Raw genomic sequence first — 27,450 nt, forward strand, 5'->3', positions numbered from 1 at the left:
CTGGAACGCCTCCCCTGCTGGAACTCCGCCTCTCAGAGACTCGAGCCAATGGAAAGGCGCAGCACGGCCCAACCCCGCCCCTGGACTCCGCCCCCTCCTGAAATTCCGCCCCTGCTGTAACCCCGCCCCCCTCTAAGCTGCCCGAGCCAATGGATAGGCACAATCCTGCCAGCTGCACCCTGGACTCCGCCCCTCCTGAAACTCCGCCCCGATGGAACCCCGCCTCTCTCAGCGGCCCGAGCCAATGGAAAGGCGCGTCCCGGCCCCGCCCCGCCCTGGACTCCGCCCCTCCTGGAACTCCGCCTCTCAGCGCACCCACTTTCACTCCTGCGCTGCTGCGCTCTCGGCCAGCGGAGCTGCTGGGGGCTGAGTGCTGAGTGCCCGGAGCGCGGCCCGGCAGCCGCTGCAGCACGGCCGCGATGCTTTTCTTCCTGTACGGCTTCCTGCTGCTGCCCCTGCTGCTCCTCTTCTACGTGGAGTCGCTCCTGAAGCTTTTCGTGCCCAAGAAGAAGAAGTCGGTGGTCGGGGAGATCACCTTGATTACTGGCGCGGGACACGGGATCGGGAGACTGACCGCCTATGAATTTGCCAAACTTGGAAGCAAGCTGGTTCTGTGGGACATAAACAAGGTAACGGTGCCTGCTCCGGTCCGCTTCTGCCGCCGTGCAGTCTTGTTTTGCAGCAGGTCCGGGAGGAGCTAAGTTCCTGCGTTTGCATGCCTCTTTTCGGGGTGCAGGGGAAAAGAACCAAGGATGTGTTAGCAATCACCCGGTCAACAGACCCTGAGGATTGAAATGCCTCCGCGATGATTCATCACTAGTTGCGCTGTAAATCGATCCTCTTGCCCTGAAAATAATTCGGAAAATAACCCCGAAACTGGTCCCAAACCCTCGCGACCCTCTACTTCAATCATAAGGAAATAGTTCTGCTCCTATATTGAAAGAGGTTTGTACCTATTTAAAAAAAAAATCCTACTTCCCATTTCTGAGATAAATGAATTTTAAAATATCCATATCCAACCTAGAACAATATTTATGTTTCCTTAGTGATTGCAGACAGTACATTTTTCAAATCTTAGTTCCAACACCACCAATCCCTTCCATCTGTTGTTTTTTTACCAGAAAGGTGTAAAGTTTAAGTAAAAGAGGCTTTGCTTCCCTTTATTTGCCCAAAGGCAGACAAAGAAGTTCCTGAAAGGCACCCAAGGGCTGAACCCCACCCCGTGGGGAATCAGTCAACGCCCAGGGCAAATGGAGCTAAGGGCATGCGTTGGGAGATGGGAGATAATACTGAGTGAGCGGTGATAAATAAGGGACAAATCATTGTGGGGATCCTTTTCCTGATTCTCAGACCTCTGGGGCCAACAGGCACCAGGTTGCATAGTCTCAGTCCAATACAAAGGAAAAGACATTCATTAACCCATGCTCAGTGAAGGACAAGCTAAGTCCAGCTGGCAGGCTGGGTGGGACTGGTGAGGAAGGGTGGTGGTTAGATAGATGCCTTGGGACTCTCCTCTTTTTCATGGCCCCGCACTAAGCATTGGGGGTGACTTCCTCAAATGTCAAGTTCCTTCTTTTCTGAAAAATAAAGAGAAATGGATAAAATAACCACAGAGGAATGGGGGTGGGGGGGGTGGGGGATTATACCAGATCATGCACACCAAGCCTTGAGCACATTGCCTAGCATTTTTTTTTCATCTGGCAGTATGCCTAGTTCATATTCCTTCACAAAGCGGAGCTTGAGGTAAGATTTGAGGTGCTCGGCATAGCTTGGTGGTTGCCTCCCAGCGCCTGTTGCTAGTCTGTGCACCGTTCTCTGATCCAGAGTGAGTGTATTGGTAAAGGTAAAGGCCCTCCCGTTGATCGTCGATTTGCTTGAGCGGGCCCAGTAATGTCTCCATTGGAGACTTTGTTGTTACTGTGTCTGGCATATCGAATACTCTCGAGTAGCTTGCCGGGCTCTCCGAGTGTATTGGTCCCACAAATATTTTTTGAGCACCTCCCTGCTGCCAGCCACCGTTCTAATGCAGAGCTGAGGCTACAGAGCAGGAGAAGACCGACTTGATGAGCTCTGGACGGTAGACTAGACACACAACCAGACATGTAATTGTGAGTGAGAGTGGCAGTTGTGTTTCCTTTTTTTTTTTTTTTTGCTTTTTGGGTCACACCCGGCGATGCTCAAGGGTTACTCCTGGCTCATGCACTCAGGAATTACTCCTGGTGGTGCTCAGGGGACCATATGGGATCCTGGGAATCAAACCAGGGTTGGCCATGTTGGCTGCATGCAAGGCAAACGCCCTACCCACTGTGATATCGCTCCAGCCCCAATCGTTTTTGCTTTTGGACGGGGGTTCACAGGTCACACCCAGCAGTGCTCTGGTGCTGTCCCCAGCTCTGTGCTCAAGGGTCACTGCTTTTGCTACTTAGGGGACCTTGCAGTGTCGGGGATGGAACCATGGTTGACTACGTGCCATACTAGTATCTCAGCCCATGGTCAAAACAAACAAAAAAGAACTCTGACCTGCCTCTCTGGCCCAAGAGTGATCATAATCAACGATGTCACAATAAGTGAAATTATTGGTGGTGATAAGTGGGGAGATGCAGCATGACCCAGGGGGAGGGACTGTGGCAGGGAGGGACGACAGGCAGGCAGTGGGTGTTGACCTTACAGACACCTTGCTGGGATGGAGAGGTGAGGTCCACCCAGAGGTGGCAGGGGACATGAGAAGTCCGGTGCTTATCTGCGCAGTGGTCACAGGTGGTGGAACCCTGGTTCAGAGTGAGCCCCGGGCTGGCGCTGGAGTGCTCATTCAGCAGTTGATGCGTGGCTCTTCCGGATGGAGAAGCTTTTGTATGATCAAAAAAAGAGTGCAGCATATCTCACTAAGGACTTTTATAGGTCTTACGTATTGGATAATAATACTTTGGATGCATCTAGTTAGATAAGATACATGATAAATAGGTTATGTATTCTCGGGGCTGGAGCGATAGCACAGCTGGTAGGGCGTTTGCCTTGCACACAGCCAACATGGCCAACACAGGTTCGATTCCCAGCATCCCATATGGTCCCCCAAACACCGCCAGGAGTGATTCCTGAGAGCATGAGCCAGGAGTAACCCCTGAGCATCGCTGGGTGTGACCCAAAAAGCAAAAAAAAATAGGTTATGTATTCTTAACATGGCTCATAAAAAAATCACGCGCACACATTATATTTCTAGGGGACAGAATTAACCTCGAGACTGAAGGGACAGTGGCTTCAGATCACACAGGTTCCCATGGGCTATTTTACGTGCTTCTGTTTCATCGTCCCACAGTGAAGCTGCGTTGTCTGTTAGCCAACATGTCCCCGCTTCCTTCTCTCCCGAACCCTGGCAGCCAGAATTCTACTTTCTGTCTGAAACTCCGCGAACAAGAACGGTATCCTCCTGGTCCTTGTATGTTTGACTTAGTTCACTTATTATCCTTGTGACTCATTAGCTGTGTCACAATTGAGTTCCCCCACCCCATCCGAGTGCAGCCAGTCTTTGTGCTGATGGATTCCACAGCTGATGGACCTGGACCAAATCTCAGAGCCAGGCACACGTGGTCTGGACCAAGCATGTGCAGGCTCGCCTCGTGAGGCTTCCCTCACCGGTACCATACATCTCTCACGTGTCTGCGTTGGATTCCGTCTTCTAAGTGCCTTAGGGATGATGGAAAGTGTGCAAGGGAAGGTGTGTGGGCTGGGACGCAAGCTCTGTCGCTCTGTGCACGAGCGTCTGTGAAGGATGCTGGGGTCAAACCCCATGATTACTGAGTGCATGTGTGTGGAGTGAGTGCTTGTGAGTGTGTTCGTGTATATGTGACTAAGTAGATCTGCGTGTGAGTGTGTGGTGCATGGGAGTGTGTATACGTGTAAGTATGTGTGTTTGTGTGTGCGTGTGAGTATGTGTGTATGTGTTCAAGTGTATGCGTGTGTGAGTGCATATGTGTGCAAGTGTGTGCATGTGTATGAGAATGTATGTGTGTGTGAGTGCGTGTGCATGTGTGACTGTATGTGTGCGAGTATGGGCATGTGTATGTGAGTATATGTGTGTGAGTGTGTATGCATGTGTGGGTATATATGTGAGAATGTGTGTGCATGTGAGTGTATGTGTGCGAGTGAGTGAGTGTGTATGTTTTGTATGCACATGTGTGTGCATGTGAGTGTGTGCATGTGAGTGGGGTTGATGGGTGTGTATATTGGTTTGTGGTATTGTGTTTCTGAGTGTGTATGCTATTAAATGAAGGTAAAGGTAAAGGCCCTCCCATTGATCGTCGATTTGCTCGAGCAGGCCCAGTAACGTCTCCATTGGAGACTTTGTCGTTACTGTGTCTGGCATATCGAATACGTCACGGGGAGCTTGCCAGGCTCTGCCGTGCGGGCGAGATACTCTCGGTAGCTTGCCGGGCTCTCCGAGAGGGGCGGAGGAATCGAACTCGGGGCGGCCATGTTGGCTGCGTGCAAGGCAAACGCCCTACCGCCAGCAATAGCACAGCGGTAGGGCATTTGCCTTGAACGCAGCCAACATTAAATGAAAATGTTTTAAAATGTTTTGATCATTAAGTTAATGTGGCTATACCAGTGCTGATGCTTTTGCTTTGACTGTCTCATTATTCTCGCACCCAGTGCCACTGAGGAGAGCGCTGAGGAGCTTGTGAGGGACGAAGGGCAGTGGGGGATCATCTCTGAGTTTGGTAAATCGGGGGACCAGGGCTCCGGCCAGAGGAGTGCACAGTTTGGGTAGGAGATTTCAGTAAAAGGGAAATGTCCGGTTTGCTTTCATTGTCCCGGAAAGTGTGGCTTGCACACTGCCAGCTCCTTCCAGAACTGCTCCTCTTTCTTTCCCAGAAGAAATTGCTGTTCGCTAGCGAATTTCCACACTAGTGTTCCGCTTTGCCCTTCTTTCTGTGAGTCCATGTAGTAACTTCTCTTTCCTTACAGGTAAAAGTGCTCCGTCCACTTCTGCATTGGCCAGCAGTCGTTTTTAGGCTTGCAAAGCTCACAGACTAACCCTCAATCCAACATATTCTTGGGGCACTGTAGCACAGTAACACTGTCCTCCTGTTGTTCATTGATTTGCTCGAGCGGGCCCAGTAACGTCTCCATTGTGAGACTTGTTGTTACTGTTTTTGGCATATTGAATATGCCACGGGGAGCTTACCAGGCTCTGCCGTGCAGGCGGGATACTCTCGGTGGCTTGCCGGGCTCTCCCAGGGGGCAGAGGAATAGAACCCGGGTCGGCCGCGTGCAAGGCAAACACCCTACCCACTCTGCTAACATTCTCATAAAACTAGAAGCTACAAAATTGGGTCATTAAAACAGCAGCAACAGCAAAGATAAGGGAAGGGGGGAAATCACCAAAATTATAAATTTTTAAACTGCAAAAATGATCAAAAGCAGCCCAACAAAAAAGCAAGCATAGACAGAGGGAAAAAAAAAGACAACAAAGTCTGAACCCTGTGGTCTGCTCCTGAATCATGGCCCAAATTGGACTCATCACCCTTCTCTCTCCGTGAACTCTGGAGCTGGTGTTTGCTACTGCCGGAGTTCCATTTCCCCAACCCCAAGCATGAATGTCAGTGTGGGCTCTTTCTCCCCTCTTCCAGTCCCCAAGCCCTGATCTGGCCTCCTCTAGAAGTCGTTTAAAGAGTCTCGGGGCTGGGGAATATAAAGTAACAGAATGGGAGACGAATACCCAAGAATAGTTGAGGTAAGTACCAGGAGGTTTGCTCCATGGCTTGGAAGCCGGCAGCACATGCTGGGGGGAAAGGCAGCTCAGATAGAGAGGGGACCACCAAGTAAAGAGGGTTAGGAGGGCCTGCTCAGGATGGGAGATGCGGGCTGAAAGTAGACTATAGACCAAACACAATGGCCACTCAATACCTCTATTGCAAACCACAACACCCAAAAGGAAAGAGAGCAAAAGGGAATGCCCTTGGGGCTGGAGCAATAGCACAGCGGGTAGGGCGTTTGCCTTGCATGCAGCCAACATGGCCAACACAGGTTCGATTCCCAGCATCCCATATGGTCCCCCGAACACCGCCAGGAGTGATTCCTGAGAGCATGAGCCAGGAGGAACCCCTGAGCATCGCTGGGTGTGACCCAAAAATAAAAAAAAGGGAATGCCCTGCCACAGAGGCGGGGTGGGGTAGGGGGAATGGGGTGGGGGGCGTGGGCGGGATACTGGGACCCGTGGTGGTGGAGAATGGGCACTGGTGGAGGGATTGGTACTCGATCATTGTATAACTGAAACCCAAGCACAAAAGTTTGTAAGTCTACAACTGTACCTCATGGTCTTTCACTAATAAAAAAAAAAAAGAAATAAAAGAGTCCAGGGCTGGCCTGCTAGAACAGTGGGTAAGGTGCTTGCCTTTATGCAGCCAAGCTGAGTTCAGTCCCTGGTTCCCCCAGGCGCTGCCAGGAATGATTCCTGGGTGCAGAGCCAGGAGCAGCCCCTGAGCATCGCCGGGCATGGTCCCCCCCCCCAAAAAAAAATAATAAAATCTTCCAGCTTAGGCAGCACATAGCCTGAATGAAGTTAGCATGACAGAACCACACTCTTCATGCAGGAAGCAAGCTGACGAAGCCTTCCAGATTGAATGCTTGTACTCCGAGCACCGGAGAGAGAGTCCAAGGACTGTACTTGTTGCAGCTGTTACCCAGCATTGGCAGTAGTGCCACAGTTCAAGCTCCGTGTCGTTTCCTGCTCACGTAATCTGTTGCCTCGTTTTTCTCTCTTCCTGCACTGTCGACCCGTAGGCCTGATCAAGAGTCATGAGTGGCGCACACATGTAACTCTACAGTTTTATTGAGTGGGTCCCCATTTTTCCTCTTTGCATAGAACCTGGCATGTAGATAAAAGGCAGAGAATGCATAGAACCTCGTGAGTCGATGTAGTGGAAAGAACCTAGTGTCAAGCTAGAACACCTTCTGACCTGAACTCCCGCCCCGGTCGGCCTCGAATGCCCTCCCCCTCTTCCTGACTGTTCTGCTCATATGTAAGACCCAATTCAGGGGCAGGAGAAATGACACAGCGAGTAGGGTATTTGCACCCAGGTCACCCTTGCACCCAGTTGATGCAGATCTGATCCCTGGCACCCCATATGATCCCCCAAGCACAGAGCCAGGAGTAAGCCCTGAGCACCACTCAAAAAGTATGCCTCCCCCTCCAAAAAAAAAAAAAGAAGAAGATTAAAGTCACGTCTTCTTGTCAAGTTGCATTGCTCACCCATTCTCCCGTTCCCATAACATCTGTACATAGCTCTGTCACTATCCGTGCAATATTCTGGCAGTGGTCAGCCTTGTACTCCAGTGCAGTAGCCATTTTCTGAGATCTGCCCCAGAAAGCAGACTTATTTGAAGTTTCTCCTCCATCATAAGCTCCCTGGGGCGAGCTTTGTCCCTCTCGAGTCTGTGTCCACATGGCCGGAAGCACTGTGACCTGTCCTACCTGCCGATATACGGAGGGAGGGAGGGAGGGTGGGAGGGAGGGAAGGAGATGAAGGTTGGACTCAAACCATTCGATATTTATTGTGTAGCCAGAAAATTGAAATCCGTGCATTGTTTTTCAGTGATGGAGAAAAGCTCTTTAAAGCTCCATCTGGATTATACCCACATGCATATATCACAAGGAACATAGTTCATGAAGATGAAGCTGGTATTTCAAGAGTTTTGCCTTCCCTGATAAGACTTTGTTTCCGGACTGAAGTGATAGTGCAGTGGGTGGGTGCTCGCCTTGCATGTGGCGGACCCGGGCTCCGTCCCCGGCATCTCATAGCGTTCCCGAGCCCGCCAGGAGTGATTCCTGAGTCCAGAGCCAGGAGTGAGCCCTGAGCTCTGCCAGCTGTGGCCCCCAGGCAAAAACAAAATCGAAAGATCTTGTTTTAAATTTAGTTCCAAATTTTATGACACAAAAAAACCAAACCCTGGACTGGACTGTTAGCACAGCAGGTAGGGCGTTTGCCTTGCACGCAGCCAACTCAAGTTCAATTCCCAGCACCCTATATGGTCCCCCTGAGCACTGCCAGGAGTAATTCCTGAGTGCATGAACCAGGAGTAACCCCTGAGCATTGTCAAGTGTGACCCAAAAAGCAAAAACAAAAACAAAACAAAAAACCCTATTTTGTAAAACTGAGATTACCAGGTAGTGACGGGATGGGTGGGTTTCGGGTTGTTGGTGGTGGCAGAGTGCAGTGACCACATCCAAAGCATAGGGCTTTGCAAGGGACCAGCCCAGTGGGATCCCTGGCGCCATGTGTGGTCCCCAAGCACCAGCAGGACTGACCCCTGAGCACAGGCGGGTGTGGCACGACCACAGCCCCAACCCATAAGTACATGTCAACCATAACATAAGCATGTTACCTCAACTATCGTAAGAAGCCATGGTTGACTGAGAAATGAATTTCATTCTAAATAAAAGAAACTAGGCAGGGCTGGAGTGATAGCACAGCGGATAGGGTGTTTGCCTTGCACGCGGCCGACCGGGGTTCAATTCCCAGCATCCCATATGGTTCCCTGAGCACCGCCAGGGATGGTTCTTGAGTCCAGAGCCAGGAGTAACCTCTGTGCATTGCCGGGTGTGACCCAGAAAGCAAAAAAAAAAAAGAAAGAAAGAAAGAAAGAAAGAAAGAAAGAAAGAAACTAGGCAAAGTACCAAGAGCTAAGTGTGCCTGACCCAGGTCAAAATAGGGTGCCACGAGTTCCGGCTCAGACTGCCCTGGGGATGGATGTCCAGCTGGGTGTCTAAGCCTCTCCTCTGTCCTGTTTCAGGCTGGGGTGGAGGAGACGGCCGCCGAGTGCCGGAGGCTGGGCGCCAGCACCCACAGCTTCGTGGTGGACTGCAGCAAGCGAGAGGACATCTACAGCTCCGCCAAGAGGGTGAGTGCTGGCCCTGGTGGGAACGGACGACCAGGTAGCCGAATGGGCAGCCCAGGGGGCCGGACAGTGGGGTCTCACCCCCAGCAACGTCCTTCGTGGCCAGGCTGGTTTCCTGCAGGGCAGGGCTGGCCCTGGTGCCCACTGCTCGCCCATCAAATTCCGAGATGGGCAGATTCTTGGAGGACGTGGCAGAGTGGGGGGTTGGGGGGCCGGGGAAGCCCCCTTTCATTGCACACAACCTGTTCCTGTAGAGCACATTCTGCTCTCGCCTGGTCCCCGGGGCTGTCCCAGGGGCTGTCACTCCCTATTGACCCTGCACTGTGGATTTGGCCTTAAGGACAGGGCTGCCGGGTTGCTACCCACAAACGCCTCCTCCAGCTCCTGAAGGACCATGATCCCAGAGGCACACAAACCAATCTCAGAACCCAGGGGCTTTGGGCAGTAATCCCTCTAGGCTTATGACTAAAATATCAAAACTCCAAATCTATTGCGGCCACACGACATCCTGTGGTCTTCATCATCAGCAATAGAAAACAAATTATCTAATGATGTCTATTTGGCAGGTCTGAATGTTGGGGAAAATTCCAAATAAGAATGTTGGGGGTTTTTGTTGTAATATTGAATGTGATCAACGTAGAGAGAGAGAATAAAGTGGAAATCTGCCACACAGGCAGGGGGTGGGTGGGAAGGGGGGGTATACTGGTGTTCTTGGTGGTGGAAAATGTGCACTGGTGAAGGGACGGGTGTTTGAGCATTGTATGACCGACCGAGACTTCAACTGAAAGGCTTTGTGACTGTTGTCACGGTGATTCAATAAATAAAACTTAAAAAAATAAATAAAGGACGGGGCTGAAAAATGGTGGACGGGAGTCATTCACTTGCACACACCTGGCCCTGCCACGAGGCAGATGCCGCCAGGCTCACAGCAGTGCCTGCCCCCGAGGGTGCTAATGAGGACCACCAAGTGCAGCAGTGATGTGGAGCTTTTAGGACAGAACCTGAGACATGGCAATCACGTGCCTCATGGCAGGGCCGGGCTCAGAGCCTCTGCTGCGGGAACTTGACATCTGGGGAAATTTTTCACCTGGACGATGGCATCTTAGCCAGCGATTTCTGACAGGTAGTCGGTTCGTAGGTGAGGTCGGAGCTCGGTGCGAGGCTCACCAGGGTCCCCTGTGAGGGGCACAGTGAGAACCATGCTTGTACCTGCTCACACAGGAGCACTGCCCAGTTAGCACCAGCTACAGTGCCAGGCGCCGGCTACTGAAACTCTCTGAGCCCAGTTTTCTCACAGCAGTGCCTGCCCCCAAGGGTGCTTATGGGAGGACCAAGGGCAGCAGTGATGTGGAGCTTTTCGGACAGAACCTGCAACATGGCAATCACAGCCTAAGCCTTAGTTTTTGCTGCTAGTGAAAGAACTCCCAGGATAGTGGATATGAATTACGAGGCAGCGTTAAGGGCATCTGCTAGCCTGGGATTCTTCAGTCACACTTCTGTTCACTCCCACGTGGTTTTTTTTCCCCCCACATGAAGGGGAAAAAACAAAACTCACTGTTTTAATCAATTTTGTGTTTTTTTTTTAATTCTAGTGTTCTTACTGGAATTCTTTGGTCACATAAGAGAGTAATTTCTATTTTGATTTCAGAGAATTCAGAGTCTTTATGCTATTTTTCATCAGTTGGTCTCCCAGAATGCCCGTTTTTTTTTTCCCCCAGTAGCTGACAGTCCATATTCTGATTAGTGGGTATGTGAATTGAGGAATGAAGACTGTGGACCTCGGCCGTAGAGTTCAGCTGGACTCTTCATTTAAATGCTCGTTGATGCTGGTGGTCCGGGCTGCACCTCATTACACGCAGGAGTGGACAGGCCGTTGCCGCTCGCTTCCTTCCTGTTCAAGATTGGATACTGCACTAAGCCCCGAGCTCTGGTCAGGCCCTTCCAGCTTGGCGGCATCATGAATAGCCCTGTGTCCCGGTGGGAGGTGGGGGGCATCTGTGATTCATGCATCTCAGGTTTACATCGTCTCATGCTTACTCAGAGTTGTTTGTTCAACCCTTTTGAGAATAAAATATGATGAAATAGAGACATCTTACAAAGTGTAAATCCCGGAAAAGTTCTTAGGAGGCTGTTTCCTTATTCCCTTAGTTTCACCCCCCCCAGAACTATATAAATAATTTTAATTCTATTAATAAAAGCTAAGTTGTATTTGGAATAGAATGTAAAATAAAATGTGTAACTAAGTTGCCAAGAAACTTGGTTACTCGGAGAGCCGTGGGTTTTGCAACAGAGTATTCCTGTTACTGGCTCCTGAGTCCACTGCCACCTGGTGGACAGCAGTGGAATTGGCGATAATGGCGTGAACGCAAAAGTCAGTGCATGTTCTAAGTGCATGCTAACTTAATGCATGTGGCATCTAAAACGTTTAACGCTGTTCCATCTTAAAGTCCCCGCATTTTCCAATGAGGCAGCTTTTGAAAAATCACCTCCTGAAGTCATATTTTAAGAATAAATGCTGGGGTGGGGCTGGAGAGATAACTCAGCAGGTAGGGCGTTTGCCTTGCACGCGGCCGACCCAGGTTCGATTCCCAGCATCCCATATGGTCCCCTGAGCACTTCCAGGGGTGATTCCTGAGTGCAGAGCCAGGAGTAACCTCAGTGCATCACTGGGTGTGACCCGAAAAGAAAAAAATAAATAAAAAATAAATGCTTATTTGCTGCTGGAAGCCTCCTGCCTGTAATCAATAGAGCAAAGTCTGCATTCCAAAAAAAAAAAAAAAAAAAGCTCTTCCTGGGAACCTCAGAGGCAAAGCGATATTGAACATTCAACGGTGTTTTTCTCCTGTGTTGACACAAAAATTACAAAACCCGTTCCCCTCCCTCATCTACTAGAAAGGCATGTACTTCCTAAACAAATAAACTTCTCCCTCTTATTTTTTAAAGGTGAAAGCAGAAATCGGAGATGTCAGTATCTTAGTGAATAACGCTGGTGTGGTCTGCACCGCAGATTTATTTGCTACACAAGACCCTCAGATTGAAAAGACTTTTGAGGTCAATGTCCTTGCACATTTCTGGGTAAGTGGACGTCCTGTAGAGAACCATCCCCTCCCCGCGGGATTCAGGAATCAGGAAGGCTCGGTGGGACTGCAGGGTTAGCAGAGCCAGCCCTGGGGTTGGGGCCGCGTGGTGCCAGGCCAGCCCTGCAGCCCTTTGGGAATCTCCAGAAAGATCCTCTCCGCCCCAGAAAGGAAGTATAAAATGGAACTCCTAGCAGACATGCGAATCGCTACTAAACTGTCCTGTGTAAAGCAACTGGTTTTCACACTGTGACCAGATCCCATCAGTATTTCTTTCTCTCCCCCTCAAAACTCTCAGTGATGATGATGATGATGTAATAATAAGCAGGTGTGGGGCTGGAGCCACAGCACAGCGGGTGGGGCGTTTGCCTTGCATGCAGCCAACATGGCCAACCCAGGTTCGATTCCCAGCACCCCATATGGTCCCCTGAGCACCGCCAGGAGCAACCCCTGAATATCGCTGGGTGTGACCCAAAAAGCCAAAAAAAAAAAAAAGAAAAAAGAAAAAAAAAGCATCTGCATCTGGTGGTGGCCGTGCTGAGCTGCTGCCTCTCATGTGATGCTCCAAAAAGTGCCCTCAGTTTGCTTTTACGTTCTTGGTTATTTCTGGCCCTGAAATCGCAAATTCCAAACTCACACTCGGGGCCTTGATATATTATATATTTAAGTGTATTTAAGCATATGTAGTCTATTTAGTACGTAAGACTCCGTAATATAATATATTAATCCTCTACTGACACCCCCCAAATATCAGCCGTTGTGATATTACATGTTGCTATCCAGAACTTCTTCAGAGCTCAAAAAGTGTCCAAACACCCAGTTCTTCAAGAAGCCACCAATTTTCTTGAATGTGCATTTAAGATAAGCAATCATAAAAGAATCTTGAGGTTCTTTGGAAACACGTTATGATTTTCATATTCTCAAGTTCCTGACATTGGCCTTTGTCTTTCTCTGGCGTCCCTTTGCCTCTGCTCTGCACCGTCTCATTTCTAATCCCCAGCACATGGGAGTGATCAGTGCAGTGTGGGCAAGATACTCTCAGTAGCTTGCCGGGCTCTTCGAGAGGAAAGGAAGAATCGAACCCTGGTTGGCCGCACCTGCGGCAAGGCAAACACCCGACCTTCTGTGCTCATTTTCTCTCTTATGTCAGGAACAGCATGAATGCAACGTGTCCTTGCTTTGAAATAGCTCCAATGGATCTGTGAACCAAAAATAAAAAATATTTCTCTCCCTCCATGCAAACGGCTTCTAGACTACCAAGGCCTTTCTTCCAGAGATGATGAACAGCAACCACGGCCATATCGTCACAGTGGCCTCGGCGGCTGGGCACTACGGGGTCCCCTTCTTAATGGCCTATTGGTGAGTATGTGTCTTCTGTGAGTTCCTGTGCTTCACTGCAATAGACGTGAAGTGGCTGAAGCAGCAGAGTGGCCTGCAGAGCCTCGTACACAATCGCTTCACCAGCCAGGGGCCCCTCCACGTGAGCTTGTGGGAAGTGGCTGCAGTAAATGATCCCGTTAGAAACCAGCCTCTTGAGAGCATTCCTCGACTCCTGGAGGGTGTTTTGTTTCTCTGTTTTGGTTTGGGGCCACACCCTTGCAGTACTCAGGGCGTACTCCTGGCTCTGCACTCAGGAATCACTCCTGGCAGTGCTCAGGGGACCTTACAGGAGCTCAGGGATTGAAACCAGGTCGGCCACGTGCCAGGCAGACGCCCTTGCCACTGTTCTATGGCTCTGGCCTGTCCCCGCCACTTTTATACAAAGCTGGAACAGTGTTTTTGTACTGTGATCAGTAGCTACTATTGTCACTTTTGTTGTTGTGAGCCAGGAGGGACCCACACTCGGTGGTGTGGAAATGGGGAGTACTTGGGAGCTACCTGGTGCCAGAGGTGAACCCACAACCTCACGTATGCGTGAGAAAAAAAAAACCCTGCAAACATTATCTGGTTATTTATCCCACCAAATTGAATACTCACTTAAAATGATGGCCCAACAAAAATGTTTATACTTGAAATCTTTATGCACAATCTAAAAAGTAATAATGTGGTATTCTTTAGACCGCTGAGTTGCACAAGTGAAATGTTGGGTTCTGTGGCATGTGCATTTCTATCCTAATAAACTTGTTATTAAGAAAAGAAGCAGGGGCTGGAGCGATAGCACGGCGGTAGGGCGTTTGCTTTGCACGCAGCCAACACGGCCGACACAGGTTCGATTCCCAGCATCCCATATGGTCCCCCGAGCACCGCCAGGAGCAATTCCTGAGTGCATGCGCCAGGAGTAGCCCCTGAGCATCACCGGGTGTGACCCAAAAAGCAAAAAAAAAAGAAGAAACAGAGGGGCCTGGAGAGATAGGATGGCAGGGAAGGCGCTTGCCTTATATGCGGCTGGTCCGGGTTCGACTTCCAGCACCTCCAGGAGTGATCTGAGCACAGAGCCAGGAGTAACCCCTGAGCATCGCCAGGTATGGCCCAAGAACAAAAAAAGAAACAGGTGTCGCAAGTGCCATAGCACCTGCCTAAGCTTATCCCCAGCACCCGCTTTCCGCCCCTCCCCCCGCACCACAGACTGTCACCCCATAAATAGAAATTAACTGGGTAACTGCTATTTCTTTTTATTTATTCAGTTCTTTCTGGTTCTCATTCCAAAAATGGGGGCAGTGACGGTGTGAACTGCTTTGTGTTGGATGAATTTATTTGTCGAGCAAATCGAGCAAATCGACGAATTTATTTGAAAAGTATTTACTGAGCAGGTTGACTTTAGGTTGACCTTCCGACCACTCACTACTTTCGGACTAGGGCTGGAGCGATAGCACGGCGGTAGGGCGTTTGCCTTGCACGCAGCCAACATGGCCGACCCGAGTTCGATTCCTCCGCCCCTCTCGGAGAGCCTGGCAAGCTACCGAGAGTATCTCGCCCGCACGGCAGAGCCTGGCAAGTCACCCGTGATGTATTCGATACAATGGAGACGTTACTGGGCCCGCTCGAGCAAATCGATGATCAACGGGAGGGCCTTTACTTTTACTTTACTTTACTGAGCACCTAGTATAGACCAGGTATAGACCTGTTAAAAAAAAATCACAGGACACCAAACAGCCATGGAGCTTATAAAAGAAAGTCCAGGAATGGGGAGTGAGTAGGGGGACAGGCTTTTTAAAAATCCCCCCACTTAACTATTTATTTAGGAGTTTTAGGTGAGTTCCCATGGGAACTGCAGCTGACTTAGACCTAGTTTCAAGAGAGGCTTAAAGAAGGAAGACTCCAGGGCCGAAGCAGTAGCACAGCGGGGAGGGCGTTTGCCTTGCACACAGCTGACCCAGGTTCGATTCCCAGCATCCCATATGGTCCCCTGAGCACCGCCAGGACTAATTCCTGAGTGCATCACCGGGTATGACCCAAAATGCAAAAGAAACAAAACAAAAAAAAAAAGAAGAAAAAGAAAGAAGACTCCACAGGCAAATCTCGCACTTCCACGAGCAAATCTTTGCAAATCATGAACAACCTGTAGCGGAAACAGAGAGAGTAAAGGCAACCACCCAACAACTTTGTTTTGGTTTGGTTGGGGGGACCCACACCTAGCAGTGCTCAGGGTTACTCCTGACTCTGCTCTCAGGAATTACTGCTGGTGGTGCTCAGGGGATGAGAGGGGATGCTGGGGATCGAACCCAGGTTGGCCACGTGCAAGGCAAACGCCCTACCCGCTGTGCTCTGACCCCTAAACACCCAACAACTTTGTAACAGCCACAATAAATCTTCCTCACTTCTCACTGTGGGAAGTGGTGATGGGATGCAGTGTATGCTGTGTTGTGTGCTCAGGCATGAATATTCACCTGGGAACCTTCTAGAATGTGGATTCTGATTCAGAAGCACCGGGCTGGGCTTCTGTGCTGTGCAAGCCCACACCCCCCACACACAGGTCTTTCCCAGAGACCACCATCAGGAAAACTCCCCTGAGTTCAGTAGCTGCAGCGGCTGCCCTGGCTTGCTGTGACTTCTGCTTCTTCTCAGTTCTAGCAAATTTGCTGCTGTCGGATTTCATAAGTCTCTCACGGAAGAACTGGAAGCCTTGGGGAGAACCGGAGTCAAAACCTCGTGCCTCTGCCCGAATTTCATCAACACCGGCTTCATCAAAAACCCGTCTACCAGGCAAGTGGGGCAGGAACGGGCCCGCGGGTGCTGGCCGGGTCTCTGTCCTGCGGGTTCCGGCAGGCGTTGGGGTCCGTGTCTCTGGGATTGTCCGTCCACCCCCGTCCCGGTGTCTGCAGCTTGGGAGCTGCCCGGGGCCACTGTGCTGTCACCGGCTGTGCCGCTGACTGTGCCATCTCCCGCTCCTTTGATCTCCCTCGCCGTGGCCCAGACTTTAGTTCATACCCCGTAAGTCACACCCGGAGGGAACCACGTCGGGGCTCCCCACCCCCCAAACCCTGACTTGTCAGGTTTGCTGGCATAGAGTGGTGCTGGCAAAAAGGTTACCCAGGGCTTACTCACCTCTAGTGCTCTGGTAAAGATGAGTCTGTACAGCCCTTTCCTGGGCCGGTCTAGAAACGCTTCTGCAAAGTGACAACCAGACTTGGCAAAAATCACTGACGTGTAGGGGTGGGGGAGGCAGCGCCAGGCAGACTCAAAGTCAGGTCCATGCGGGCACCCCTGGGCTAGCTGGAGAACCCCCTCTCCCCCCGCCCCCGGCCGCCTTGCCCAGCACTGCTTGGAAAATCCAGAATAATGGACCGACTTGGAGAGGGTCAGCCCCGAGGTTAATGTTTGGTGTTTCCTCCCTCCGAGGAATCGTCACTACTGACATACGCAGCACGCTGACTTGGTTTTTTGAAATCTATCGTAGAAAAGGACACACACATTCTTCTCTCAGTTTCCTTAACCTCCAGCCCACTCCCCAGCCCCTCAGTTGTGCCCAAGTTTCAGATTCCCAATTGCGGATAAACCAAGTCCGCACACTATATTGCAAAAGCAAAGGAACTTGGTTACGAGCCTGAGCTAGGGTCCAAATCTCAACCAATGCAGTGGAGTCTTGACAAGGACCCCGATTCCAAATCACAAGCAGTTTCTGTAGGGTTCTGTGGAGTTAAGAGCGGTTTACCTACTGGTCTATTTTTAGCATTGGCCTGATTACAATGATGGTCAGCAACAGTTTCTAAGGAGGGGCCAGTGACCCTTCATGGCTGGCCAAGACCCAACTGCCCAATTCCTTATCTTGGCCAATTACTCAACTGGGAGTTTACCAGAAACTGCAAGTAAGTCCTGCTTTGGGGAAACAGAAACTGAGGCCTAGCTGAGACTTCATGTTAACTGCAGCTTGTCATGGCTTGAGGATCCTGCTTTTGGGCCTCACACCTCAATGCACTGTCACTGTCCTCCCATTGTTCATCGATTTGCTGGAGCGGGCCCAGTAACGTCTCCATTGGAGACTTTGTTGTTACTGTGTTTGGCATATCGAATACGTCACAGGGAGCTTGCCCAGGCTCTGCCGTGCGGGCGAGATACTCTCGGTAGCTTGCTGGGCTCTCCGAGAGAAACAGAGGAATCGAACCCAGGTCAGCCGCGTGCAAGGCAAATACCCTACCCGCTGTGCTATCGCTCCAGTCCAAATTCTGATGAAGTATCTTTTTATGATGAAGCAGAAGATGAAAACTCAGGAGTACCTCCTGCAACTGGTACCCTTGGGGTACTTGTTCTGACACTCTTAGGACGGTTTCCACTTGGCAAGAGCTGTCTGCCAGAGTGATGGCGCAGTGAAGACGCCACCTGCAACTCAGTGCCAAGTGGGAGATGAAATTGCTCCGTAGCGGACTGAAAATTGTTGCATGCGCCTGTGTAGCCTCAGATACGACCTCGAGCCAGACATATTTCTATCATGTCTTAATTCCATACACATTTTAGAAATTGTTCACTGGTTTTAGTATCCAATTAAACTTCTATCATGATACTGATTCCCTCCCCAAGTCCTCTAAGGGTTCCTGAGTGAGCCTGTCAGTTCTAGTCTAAATTATTTTTTGAGTCCGAGTTGCTTCTGTAAATCCCATTTGCAAAATAACAACGATCCTAGTTCGCTCGCTGGGAATTTGCACGTTCCTATTGCAGTGGCCTGCGTGGAATGTTTGTTTAGCGCAGAGTGCAGTCCAGGGTCAGCACTAAATAATGTCGCCCGTTATTACTGTTATTGGTCTTCGTTGTTGTTGTTGAAGCTCCCAAACACCCGGAGCAGGCTGGGCTCCGTGCCCGGCTTGTTGCAGTTTCTCCAGTAACAGGACTTGCTCGAGTAGCACCAAACTGCCGCCGAGGCCTCAGAGCCAGGTTTTGTTCTGAAGATTCTCTCTGCTTTCAGTCTCGGCCCCACGCTGGAACCCGAGCAAGTGGTCAGGAAGCTCATGCATGGGATCCTGACGGAGCAGAAAATGATTTTCGTTCCCTCTTCTCTGAGCGTGTTAACAGCGATAGAAAAGTAAGTGGCACATTGGTCGGCGTCATCTGTTTCATGGTTTTCACTCAGATGCAAAACCTGACATTCGCCAAAGTACAATAAAATGAAATTAAAGAAAAAGAATGGGCTTTACAAATCCAGCTGTTTGGGGGCTGGAGCGACAGCACAGCGGGTAGCGTGTTTGCCTTACACGCGGCCGACCCGGGTTCGATTCTCAGCATCCCATATGGTCCCCCGAGCACCGCCAGGAGTGATTCCTGTGTGCAGAGCCAGGAGTAACCTCTGTGCATCGCCGGGTGTGACTCAAAAGGCAAATAAATAAATAAATAAAGATCCAGCTATTTGGGGGCTGGAGCGATAGCACAGTGGGTAGGGCGTTTGCCTTGCAAACGCCAAACATGGTGCAGTCTCTCCAGCCCCCTCGTTTGATTGTTTGGGGCCACACCCAGCTGTGCTCAGGACCTGTTCCTGGCTCTGTGCTCAGGGTTCACTCCCGGCAGCCTGGGGGACCATCTGGGGTGCCGGGGATCGACCCGAGTTGGCCGTGTGCCAGGCAAATGCCCTCCCTGCTGTCCTCTTGCTCTGACCCCATTTCTAAAAGACTCATCACAGATGAGACCTGGGATAGTTTGTGTGTGTGTGTGTGTGTGTGTGTGTGTGTGTGTGTGTGTGTGTTTGCTTTTTGGGTCACACCCGGCGATGCACAGGAGTTACTCCTGGTTCATGCACTCAGGAATTACTCTTGGCGGTGCTCGGGGGACCATATGGGATGCTGGGAATCGAACCCGGGTGGGCCGCGTGCAAGGCAAACACCCTACCCGCTGTGCTATTGCTCCAGCCCCCAGACCTGGGATAGTTTTAAAGCATTTTCACTAACAGAATCATGAGGCAACAGGATGGGAGGGGGCGCTGGTTACGTTTTAGCAGCTCTGAGCTCGGTGCACATTGGTAATGGACCTGGTACTTGGTAAGAGCTGATGCCTGAAACCCAAGATTCTGGTATAGTTGGGCTAGAGCGGAATTTCTAAACCTTCTTTCCCTCTGGGGCCCCCCCATCTGTGAGTTCAAAAAGTGTGGGCGCGCGCCACGTGCCATAGGCTGCCTCCCCACCCTGGACGGCTGACGCCGATGGACGCGTGAAGGAGGGAACAGGGCCCCCAGGCTGCTGGGTGGTCAGTCGCTGTTTATTCCGATCTCCGTCCGTCTCGTCCCAGTCCCACACACCCCATAAACTTCACTCTCCCCCATTCCCGTCTTCCAGCCTTAGTTCTCAAGAGCAATCACCAGGGATTGGGATAGCAGTTCCACCTAGGTGAGGTAGCACAACCAACAGATGAGAGAAAGCCCTTCCTCCCGGGGAAGCTCGGACCAAGTCTCCTCCTGCTAGGAGATCATCCTCTCAAGGGCCGAATTTCATCTCAGTGTATATTTCTCCTTTCCTTAGTCCAAATCCGTTTAAACAGTCATCTTAAATTTACTTAAACTTACTTCTTAATAAGCTTCCTAGGGGCCGGAGCGATAGTACAGCAGGTAGGGCATTTGCCTTGCGCGCGGCTCACCGGGGTTCAGTCCCTGGCATCAATCTCCAGCATCCCCTATGGTTCCCCGAGCATCACCAGAAGTAATTCCTGAGCATAGAGCCAGGAGGAACCCCTGACCATCGGTGGGTGTAACCCAAAAAGCAAAAAATAAAATTAAAAAAGCTTCCTAGTCATTTTGTATGAAGACAGTAAAAGATATATTAAGTTATCTGTATATAAGATATATTAAGACAGTAAGATATATTCAAGAGTGGCTCTCCTGGAAACACCTCACCGTATATCCCAGACTTCAGTCCTCGGGCCAGATCAGTCCTTCCTAACCCCACCAGGGTCCTTATCCACTTACTTCTTTTTGGGTTGTGACAGAGTTAGTCGATGAGTGTGCTCTTAACTTAGTATAAGTTTTATGACTCTTGGTTTGTCCCGTTTTGATGCCAGGGTAGCTTACAGCTTTCCCTGGGTCCACCCAGTCCCATTGTCAGGACCTTCCTCTTGGGGTGCTCAGAACTAAGGGCAACTGAGGCTTAAGTCAAATAAGTATTATTCAGAGTCAACGCTCAAGTAGCAAGAGCTCTGTCTCTCTGTCTCTCCTCTCTGTCTCTTCCTCCTTGTCTCTCTTTCTGTCTCTGTCTATCTGCCTTCCTCCCTTCGTCTGTTCTACATCTTAAATTTCTTTAAAATTTTGCTTAGTTTAATTAAATAGTTTAAATTTCTTTAACTATTTTGCTTTACAAAAAAAAAAAAGCTTGGATATAATGCAGGATAAATATCAAATATTATGTCTGGTCATGAGTTCAAAGCCCTGGTGTCCCACGTGAGCCCAACACTTGTGCACATGCTATAATATAATAATATTAATAATATGTGCTATTAAATAGTCATTTAAATGTAATATTAATTTGTAATTGTTATCTTGATTTTTTTTTTCATTTTTCTGTCTTCTAGGCTTCTTCCTGAGCGATTCCTGTCAACTCTGAAAAGAAAGCTCAATGTTCGGTTTGATGCAGTGATCGGCTATAAGCCAAAAGAACAATAAGTGTTTGTCTTTGTTAAAACACTAATCTACCAGATGTAAAATTATTTCATTCAAATCAAAAGCAATCTTTGGTTTTTCAGATTTGCTTTTCTTAATTTTTATCACTTTTCTTCAGTCTCCTCTTTGGGGGATGTGGGCAGTCATCATTTATTACTATTTGTTCATCAGCTGAAAACTAATAAAGAGAGAGCAATGTTAGGAAGCACCTTTACAGAAACAGAGAAAAAAAAGGACAAAACGGTTTTGTAATAATTTCTATGCGTTTGTGGCTCACCTGAGGGCTTTACAAATTTTGTACGTAGCTTCAGAGATATTTTTATTTTCAATGACACTTAAACTTTTTTTATAATCTACCTTTCCTTTTCTAGTCCATATAGAATGTAAACTTCGTCATGTCTAGGGAGAGTAAAGGGCTCTGCTGGTGGCGTCTCACAGTAAATACCTGTGCCCTGAGAAACGGCCCTGGGTTCCCCGTCCTCTGCACGACCGTCTGCTTCTGGGGTCCCCTCCCGTCACACAGTTACCAGAGATGGGAACACGATGCAAAGATCAGAGCATCGCCTGAGCTGAAAGCAGCCTTGGGAGACGGGCCAGAGGTGACGAGAATAATAAATGGACCAAAGCTAAACTCTGTGTTCCCGCCCGTTTGTCTGCAGTGGGACGTGCCTCCAGCTGGGGGGGTGGGGGGAGGATGTGCTAGGCAGCGAGAAGTCTGTATTGGATGGTGTTGTCACTGTGTTGACCAGGGAGTGGGACCAGTGCCCAGCCATGTGGGGCCGTGTGGTGCTGGGCTCTCACCCAGGCCTCCTGGAGGCCGGTCCTTTGCTCCTGACCGCACCCGTCTATAGGTTCTCGGTGTCTGAAAACGCCTTGGGTATCAGTGAGATGATTCTGGAACACCAGACCTAGAAGTGGAAAATAAGAAGATTCACTGGGTTTCCTAGAGAAAACTATTTTCTGAGATGGATGTTGGGCACATACTAAGTAAAGAGGCGAAAGTGCTGCTCATGTGCATGTCCATGCGTGTGTGTGTGTGTGCGCGCTCACACACGTGTGGGGAGGGTATGCATGTGTGTGAGCGCAGATACGTGTGTGTGCATGTGTGTGTGTGCTAGTCCTGGGGCCACCCCGGCACTTCTGAGACCTGCAGGGCTGCACCCGGTGACACTGGGCGGGGAGTGATGACCCTGCCGGCCTGTGCCGTAGCCTCTGCCTCTGTCCCCAGCACTCCCCCCTCTCCCTAATCCTTCTCCTCTGGTACGGCACCCTCCTGGAGGGGCTCCTGAGCTGTCCCAGGCCCAGTCGGTGGTGCTGCTACAGGCATCAGGGGGCCCCCTGCCCATGGCATCCACCTGGCCAATTGTGGTGCAGTTCTGGCCTCTCCTGGCTCCACTGAGACTCTTCCAGGCTGGCTTCCGGAAACACTCTCCAGCCAGGGCAGGAGTGCAGTGGGGAGGGGCCTTCTTGCTCTTTCCCGCGGTAGACCTGGGTTCAAGCCCCGCTCTCCAGGAGTCAGCCCTGAGCACTGCCAAGTGTGGCCTAGATACAAAACAGAGGCACTGATGCCGCTACCCTTCTCACTGGCCACAAGCACACTAGTGGAGGTGAGGAGCAGAAGGAAGCGGGGCAGGGGTGAGGGTCACAGGGCAGGGGGGCAGGGGTGAGGTCAGAGGAAGGGAAGAGGGGTTGGGTCAGAGGAAGGGCTAGGGGTGACGGTTCGAGGGAAGGGGCAGGGGTGAGGGGCAGAGGGAAGGTTGATCCCTGCTGCATCCTCAGTGCCGTCATGGCTAGTAAGGAAACCATCACTGCCCGGGATTTCGATGTGGGGACGGTGAGTGTAGCCTCCTAGCCCAGGCTGAACAACAACGTTTCCTTCCTTGGACAGTTCTGTCTAGTGACAGCACCGCTAGCTCCATTTCATGAGGGTAAAACTAAAGTCCAGAGAGGCTGGACACGCTTGCTAAGGTCACGCAGCTACCTGGAGGTCTGGCCGGAGGTCTGAACCGACCAGCCGGCCTCACTCTCGGCGTCTGTCACTAAGGTCTTCCCGGGGCTTCCCAAACCTTGGTCCTGTCGGCACTCAACACAGTTTGGTCCGTTTCTTCTCTCTCCTCACTCTGTCCCCGCATGGGCACGGTGATGGCTTTATGCGGCTCTCCGGCCAAAGCGATTGCTGATGTCTTAGCTGAGGACCCCACATCTTTGTCTTTGGACCCAAGATGCAAAAAGACAACATCCGGACGCTTTATTGGATGAAAACGCAGATGAAAATCAGTACAGATGGCCTTCGGGTTCCAAAGGGCTTTTAATAAAATAAGCAGCTGCGTATTAAAAATAAGAGCATGACAGAATAGGCTGGATCCGAGAACGGGTCTCTGAAGCCAGCCAACATCTCACATTACTGACATCCGCTTAGTTTCCCCGCCTGGGGAGTTTCTTTTTCTTTCTCCTCTACTTTCCAACAAACTTTCCTACCTTTCAACTGAGTCTGAGCATCGTTTTTTTTTGTTTGTTTGTTTGTTTGTTTTTTTTGCTTTTTGGGTCACACCCAGCGATGCACAGGGGTCACTCCTGGCTCTGCACTCAGGAATTATCCCTGGCGGTGCTCAGGGGACCATATGGGATGCTGGGAATCGAACCCGGGTTGGCTGCATGCAAGGCAAATGCCCTACCCGCTGTGCTATTGTTCCAGCCCGAGTCTGAGCATCTTTATTACACAATATATCTTTTTTAATTTTTATTGCGAGCGAGATACTCTCGGTAGCTTGCCGGGCTCTCCAAGAGGGGGGGAGGAATCGAACTCGGGTCGGCCATGTTGGCTGCGTGCAAGGCAAACGACCTACCGCTGTGCTATCGCTCCAGCCTGCACGGCAGAGCCTGGCAAGCTACCCGTGATGTATTCGATATGCCAAACACAGTAACAACAAGTCTCACGATGGAGACGTTACTGGGCCCGCTCGAGCAAATCGATGAACAACGGGAGGACAGTGACAGTGAATTTTTATTAGTGAAACACCATGAGGTACAGTTGTAGACTTACAAATTTTTGTGCTTCGGTTTCAATTATACAATGATCAAGTACCCATCCCTCCACCAGTGCCCATTTTCCACCACCACGGATCCCAGTATCCCTCCCACCCCCCATCCCCCCCCCATCCTCCCCTGCTTCTGTGGCAGGGCATTCCCTTTTGTTCTCTCTCCTTTTGGGTCCTGTGGTTTGCAAGAGAGGCCTTGAGTGGCAATCATGTTCGGTCTAGAGTCTACTTTCAGCATGCTTCTCCCATCCTTATAGATGCTTCCTATCTGAGCTCCCTTTTCCCCTAGAGTGTGTGGCTGGCCTCCAAGCCATGGAGCAAACCTCCTGGTACTAATCTCAGCTATTCTTGGGTGTTAGTCTCCCATTTTGTTGCTTTATGTTCCCCAGATGAATGCAATCTTTCTATGTCTATCCCTCTCTTTCTGACTCATTTCGCTTAGCATGATACTTTCCATATTGTACCACTTATATGTAAATTTTATGACTTCATCTTTTCTAGCAGCTGCATAGTACTCCATCATGTAGATGTACCAAAGTTTCTTTAACCAGTCATCTGTTCTCGGGCACTCAGGGTTTTTTTCCAGATTCTGGCTATTGCAAAGAGTGCTGCAATGAACAAACAAGTGCAGATGTCACTTCAACTATACTTTTTTGCCTCTCTGGGATATATTCCCAGGAGTGGTATTTCTAGGTCAAATGGGAGCCCAGTTTCTAATTTTTGAAGAATAGTTCATACTGTTTTTCAAAAGGGCTGAACCAGTCGGCATTCCCACCAGCAGTGAAGGAGGGTCCCTTTCTTGCCACATCTACGCCAGCACCAATTGTTTTTGTTCTTTTGGATGGGGGGCAGTCTCTGTGCTGTGAGATGATATCTCATTGTGGTTTTGATCTGCATCTCCCTGATGATTAATAATGTAGAGCATTTTCTCATGTGCCTTTTTGCCATTCGGATTTCTTCTTTGAGAAAGTTTCTGTTCATTTCATTGCCCCATTTTTGATGGGGTTGGATGTTTTCTTCTTGTGGAGTTCAACCAGTACTTTATATATCCTTGATATCAACCCCTTGTCAGATGTGTATTCGGCGAATATCCTTTCCAATTCTGTAGTCTGTCTTTGTATTTTGGTCACTGTTTCTTTGGAGGTGCAGAAGCTTCTTAGTTTAAGATAGTCCCATTTATCTATCTCTGTTTTCACTTGCTCGGCCAGTGGCGTGGCATCTTTGAAGATACCATTAGCTTCAATGTCATGGAGGGTTTTGCCAACTTTGTCTTCAATGTACCTTATGGATTCTGGCCTGATGTTGAGGTCTTTATTGTACATGGTATTACACAATATTTTCATTCTTGAAAATGTTGAAGAACCTGGGAACTGGGAACAAACACAGAGATGCGCCCTCACCATTCCCGCATCCTCTGCGTCAATCCAGCCCAGTCATGCCAGCCCTTGGCATCTATCCCCAAGGCACAAAAACGTTCATTTGAAGGGATAATGCACACATATGCTCATGGCAGCGCTTCATACAATAGCTGATTGATTACTTATTAGGCTTTCCTAGATTAACATTCTCGTTCCTGATGTTCCATTCACTCTCAACGGAACGAACATCTCTGAATGTAACGGTTATGTGTACTAGGTCAAGAAGTCAACATGATGGGGGGTGGGGGGTTTGGTGCCGCCAGCAGGTCAATCTGTAACTGTGAGGCAAGTGCATTAGCAGCCTGATGGCGCCTTCAAACTTCCAGATATCCCAAAATTGCTGCTGTGCCTTTGGCCAGACCCAAAAAACTTGGGGCAAAGTTTACCATGAAAGTAAACGGCCAAAAGTTAGGTATGTGGGAGACACACCCACAAACCACCTCCGGCTCAGCTATATGCTTGGAGACATGGCCTCTCTGGTTCCTGATCAAACTGCTTAATGGCCATGACCCCAGAGACTCAGAAACGAATCTCGGAACCCAGCGGCTTTAGGTAGAAATGCGTCCGGTCCCTGCAGTAGGCTACCGGTGCTGGGCCAACCCAGGTGGGAATAGGTTTTGTGCCTTGGCCTGTTCCCCCTGGTGGCCCAGTGGCCGCCATCCATCTGAGGCCACTGGAGAGTCACATTTGGGCCCCCAGTGATGAGACACACAGGGCCTCACGGGATGGGGGTGGAGCCGGTCCTGTCCTCCTCGTCCCAACGAGACCCCAAGTCATCACCCACAAGGAGTGGTTCCTCTGTACAGAGCCAGGAGTAACCCCTGAGAATCCCTGGGTATGACCCAAAAAGCAAAGGGGAAAAAAAAAAGAAAGAAAAGAAAATGTTGCCTGTGCAAGAAATTTTCTTATCTGTGATTGAAATTTTATTGTGGGGAAGGGGGTGATGAGCTCAGGGGCACTAAAAATCAGACCCGGGCCCTTTTCCACACGAAACAATAGTTCCCACTGAGCTACATCCAAATCCCCACTTACGTGGCTGTTTATAGCTACTACGTTCAGAATTATCTGCAACGCAAGCTTAATATTTATAAATAGAAGTATTCTTTAACTAGAATTAACCCCGTGTCTTCAAAGAAAATAAACTGCTTTAGGAGCTGGCAAATTGCTCCCAGGAGAAAAATTGAGCATCTGCTTTTTCTAAATGTGACTTCAGAGTCCATTTCACTGATGAGCAACACACATCTTCATTGAGAATAGAAGTTTTCTGTTTCAGGATCAAAATTTTATGGCCGCATATAAAACATAAAGACCTTCCTGTTGTGAAACACGCCAGTTCCGTGGGCGTGGAGGCTTGGAGCCCGAGGACTCTGTGCACCAAGCCAGAGGAATCGGTGCACAGAAGGCAGTGTGCAAAACCGCTCTAAGAAATAAAGAGGTCTGTGTCAGACGTCGAGGAAGATAAAGGGCTTTGCAATTCCGCGCCTGACAGCTTCATGTTTGCCAGATTCTTAGCGCAGAGGTGACTTTGGTCGACAGTTCCAGCCAGCCACTGGGCATGCTCAGAGAGCGCAGCCCTGAACCTACTTCTCTTTTCTCCTCATTATGCACAAAATACTTATTAACTTATATGCCACCTACTTGCGTAACCAGATACTCACATGACTTATGAGCAAGGATGAGCAACTTATATGTGTGTACAATTTTGACACCACCACAATCATGCTACTCACGCCCAATCACCTATGTGGATACCTCGCCCTTAGTCAACTCACTCCTTTAAAAAAAAAAAAAAGACTCCTGAGGGCCAGAGCGATAGCACAGCAGGTGGGGCATTTGCCTTGCACATGGCCAACCCGGTTTCAATCCCCGGCCTCCCATATGGTCCCCCAGGCACCACCAGGAGTGATTCCTGAGTGCATAGCCAGGAGTAACCCCTGAGCATTGCTGGGTGTGACCAAAAAAGCAGAAAAATTAAGTAAAATAAATAAATGATGACTCCTGGGCTGGAGAGATAG

The 27,450-nt window shown here is 49.8% G+C and overlaps 1 protein-coding gene across 1 annotated transcript; it reads left to right on the top strand.

Moving 5' to 3' along the window:
• The first annotated feature begins 335 nt into the window (after nucleotides 1–335).
• On the top strand, nucleotides 336–21,610 carry HSD17B11 (hydroxysteroid 17-beta dehydrogenase 11). The gene is made up of 7 exons (XM_056111526.1): nucleotides 336–629; nucleotides 8,791–8,898; nucleotides 11,839–11,970; nucleotides 13,225–13,331; nucleotides 15,978–16,115; nucleotides 18,310–18,426; nucleotides 20,892–21,610. The coding sequence occupies exons 1-7, from the start codon at nucleotides 420–422 to the stop codon at nucleotides 20,980–20,982; spliced, it is 903 nt and encodes a 300-aa protein (XP_055967501.1). The 5' UTR covers nucleotides 336–419; the 3' UTR covers nucleotides 20,983–21,610.
• The last annotated feature ends 5,840 nt before the right edge of the window (nucleotides 21,611–27,450 follow it).

The sequence above is a fragment of the Sorex fumeus genome, unplaced genomic scaffold (assembly GCF_029834395.1).
Source record: "Sorex fumeus unplaced genomic scaffold, SorFum_2.1 ptg000013l, whole genome shotgun sequence".
Taxonomy (NCBI): Eukaryota; Metazoa; Chordata; class Mammalia; order Eulipotyphla; family Soricidae; genus Sorex; species Sorex fumeus.

Bases quoted from the DNA above. Each gene is read 5' to 3' on its own strand.
- HSD17B11 (XM_056111526.1), top strand. From the start codon at position 420: ATGCTTTTCTTCCTGTACGGCTTCCTGCTGCTGCCCCTGCTGCTCCTC. The intron at 630-8,790 runs GTAACGGTGCCT...GTCCTGTTTCAG, and splicing joins TTCTGTGGGACATAAACAAG to GCTGGGGTGGAGGAGACGGC. The intron at 13,332-15,977 runs GTGAGTATGTGT...GCTTCTTCTCAG, and splicing joins CCCTTCTTAATGGCCTATTG to TTCTAGCAAATTTGCTGCTG.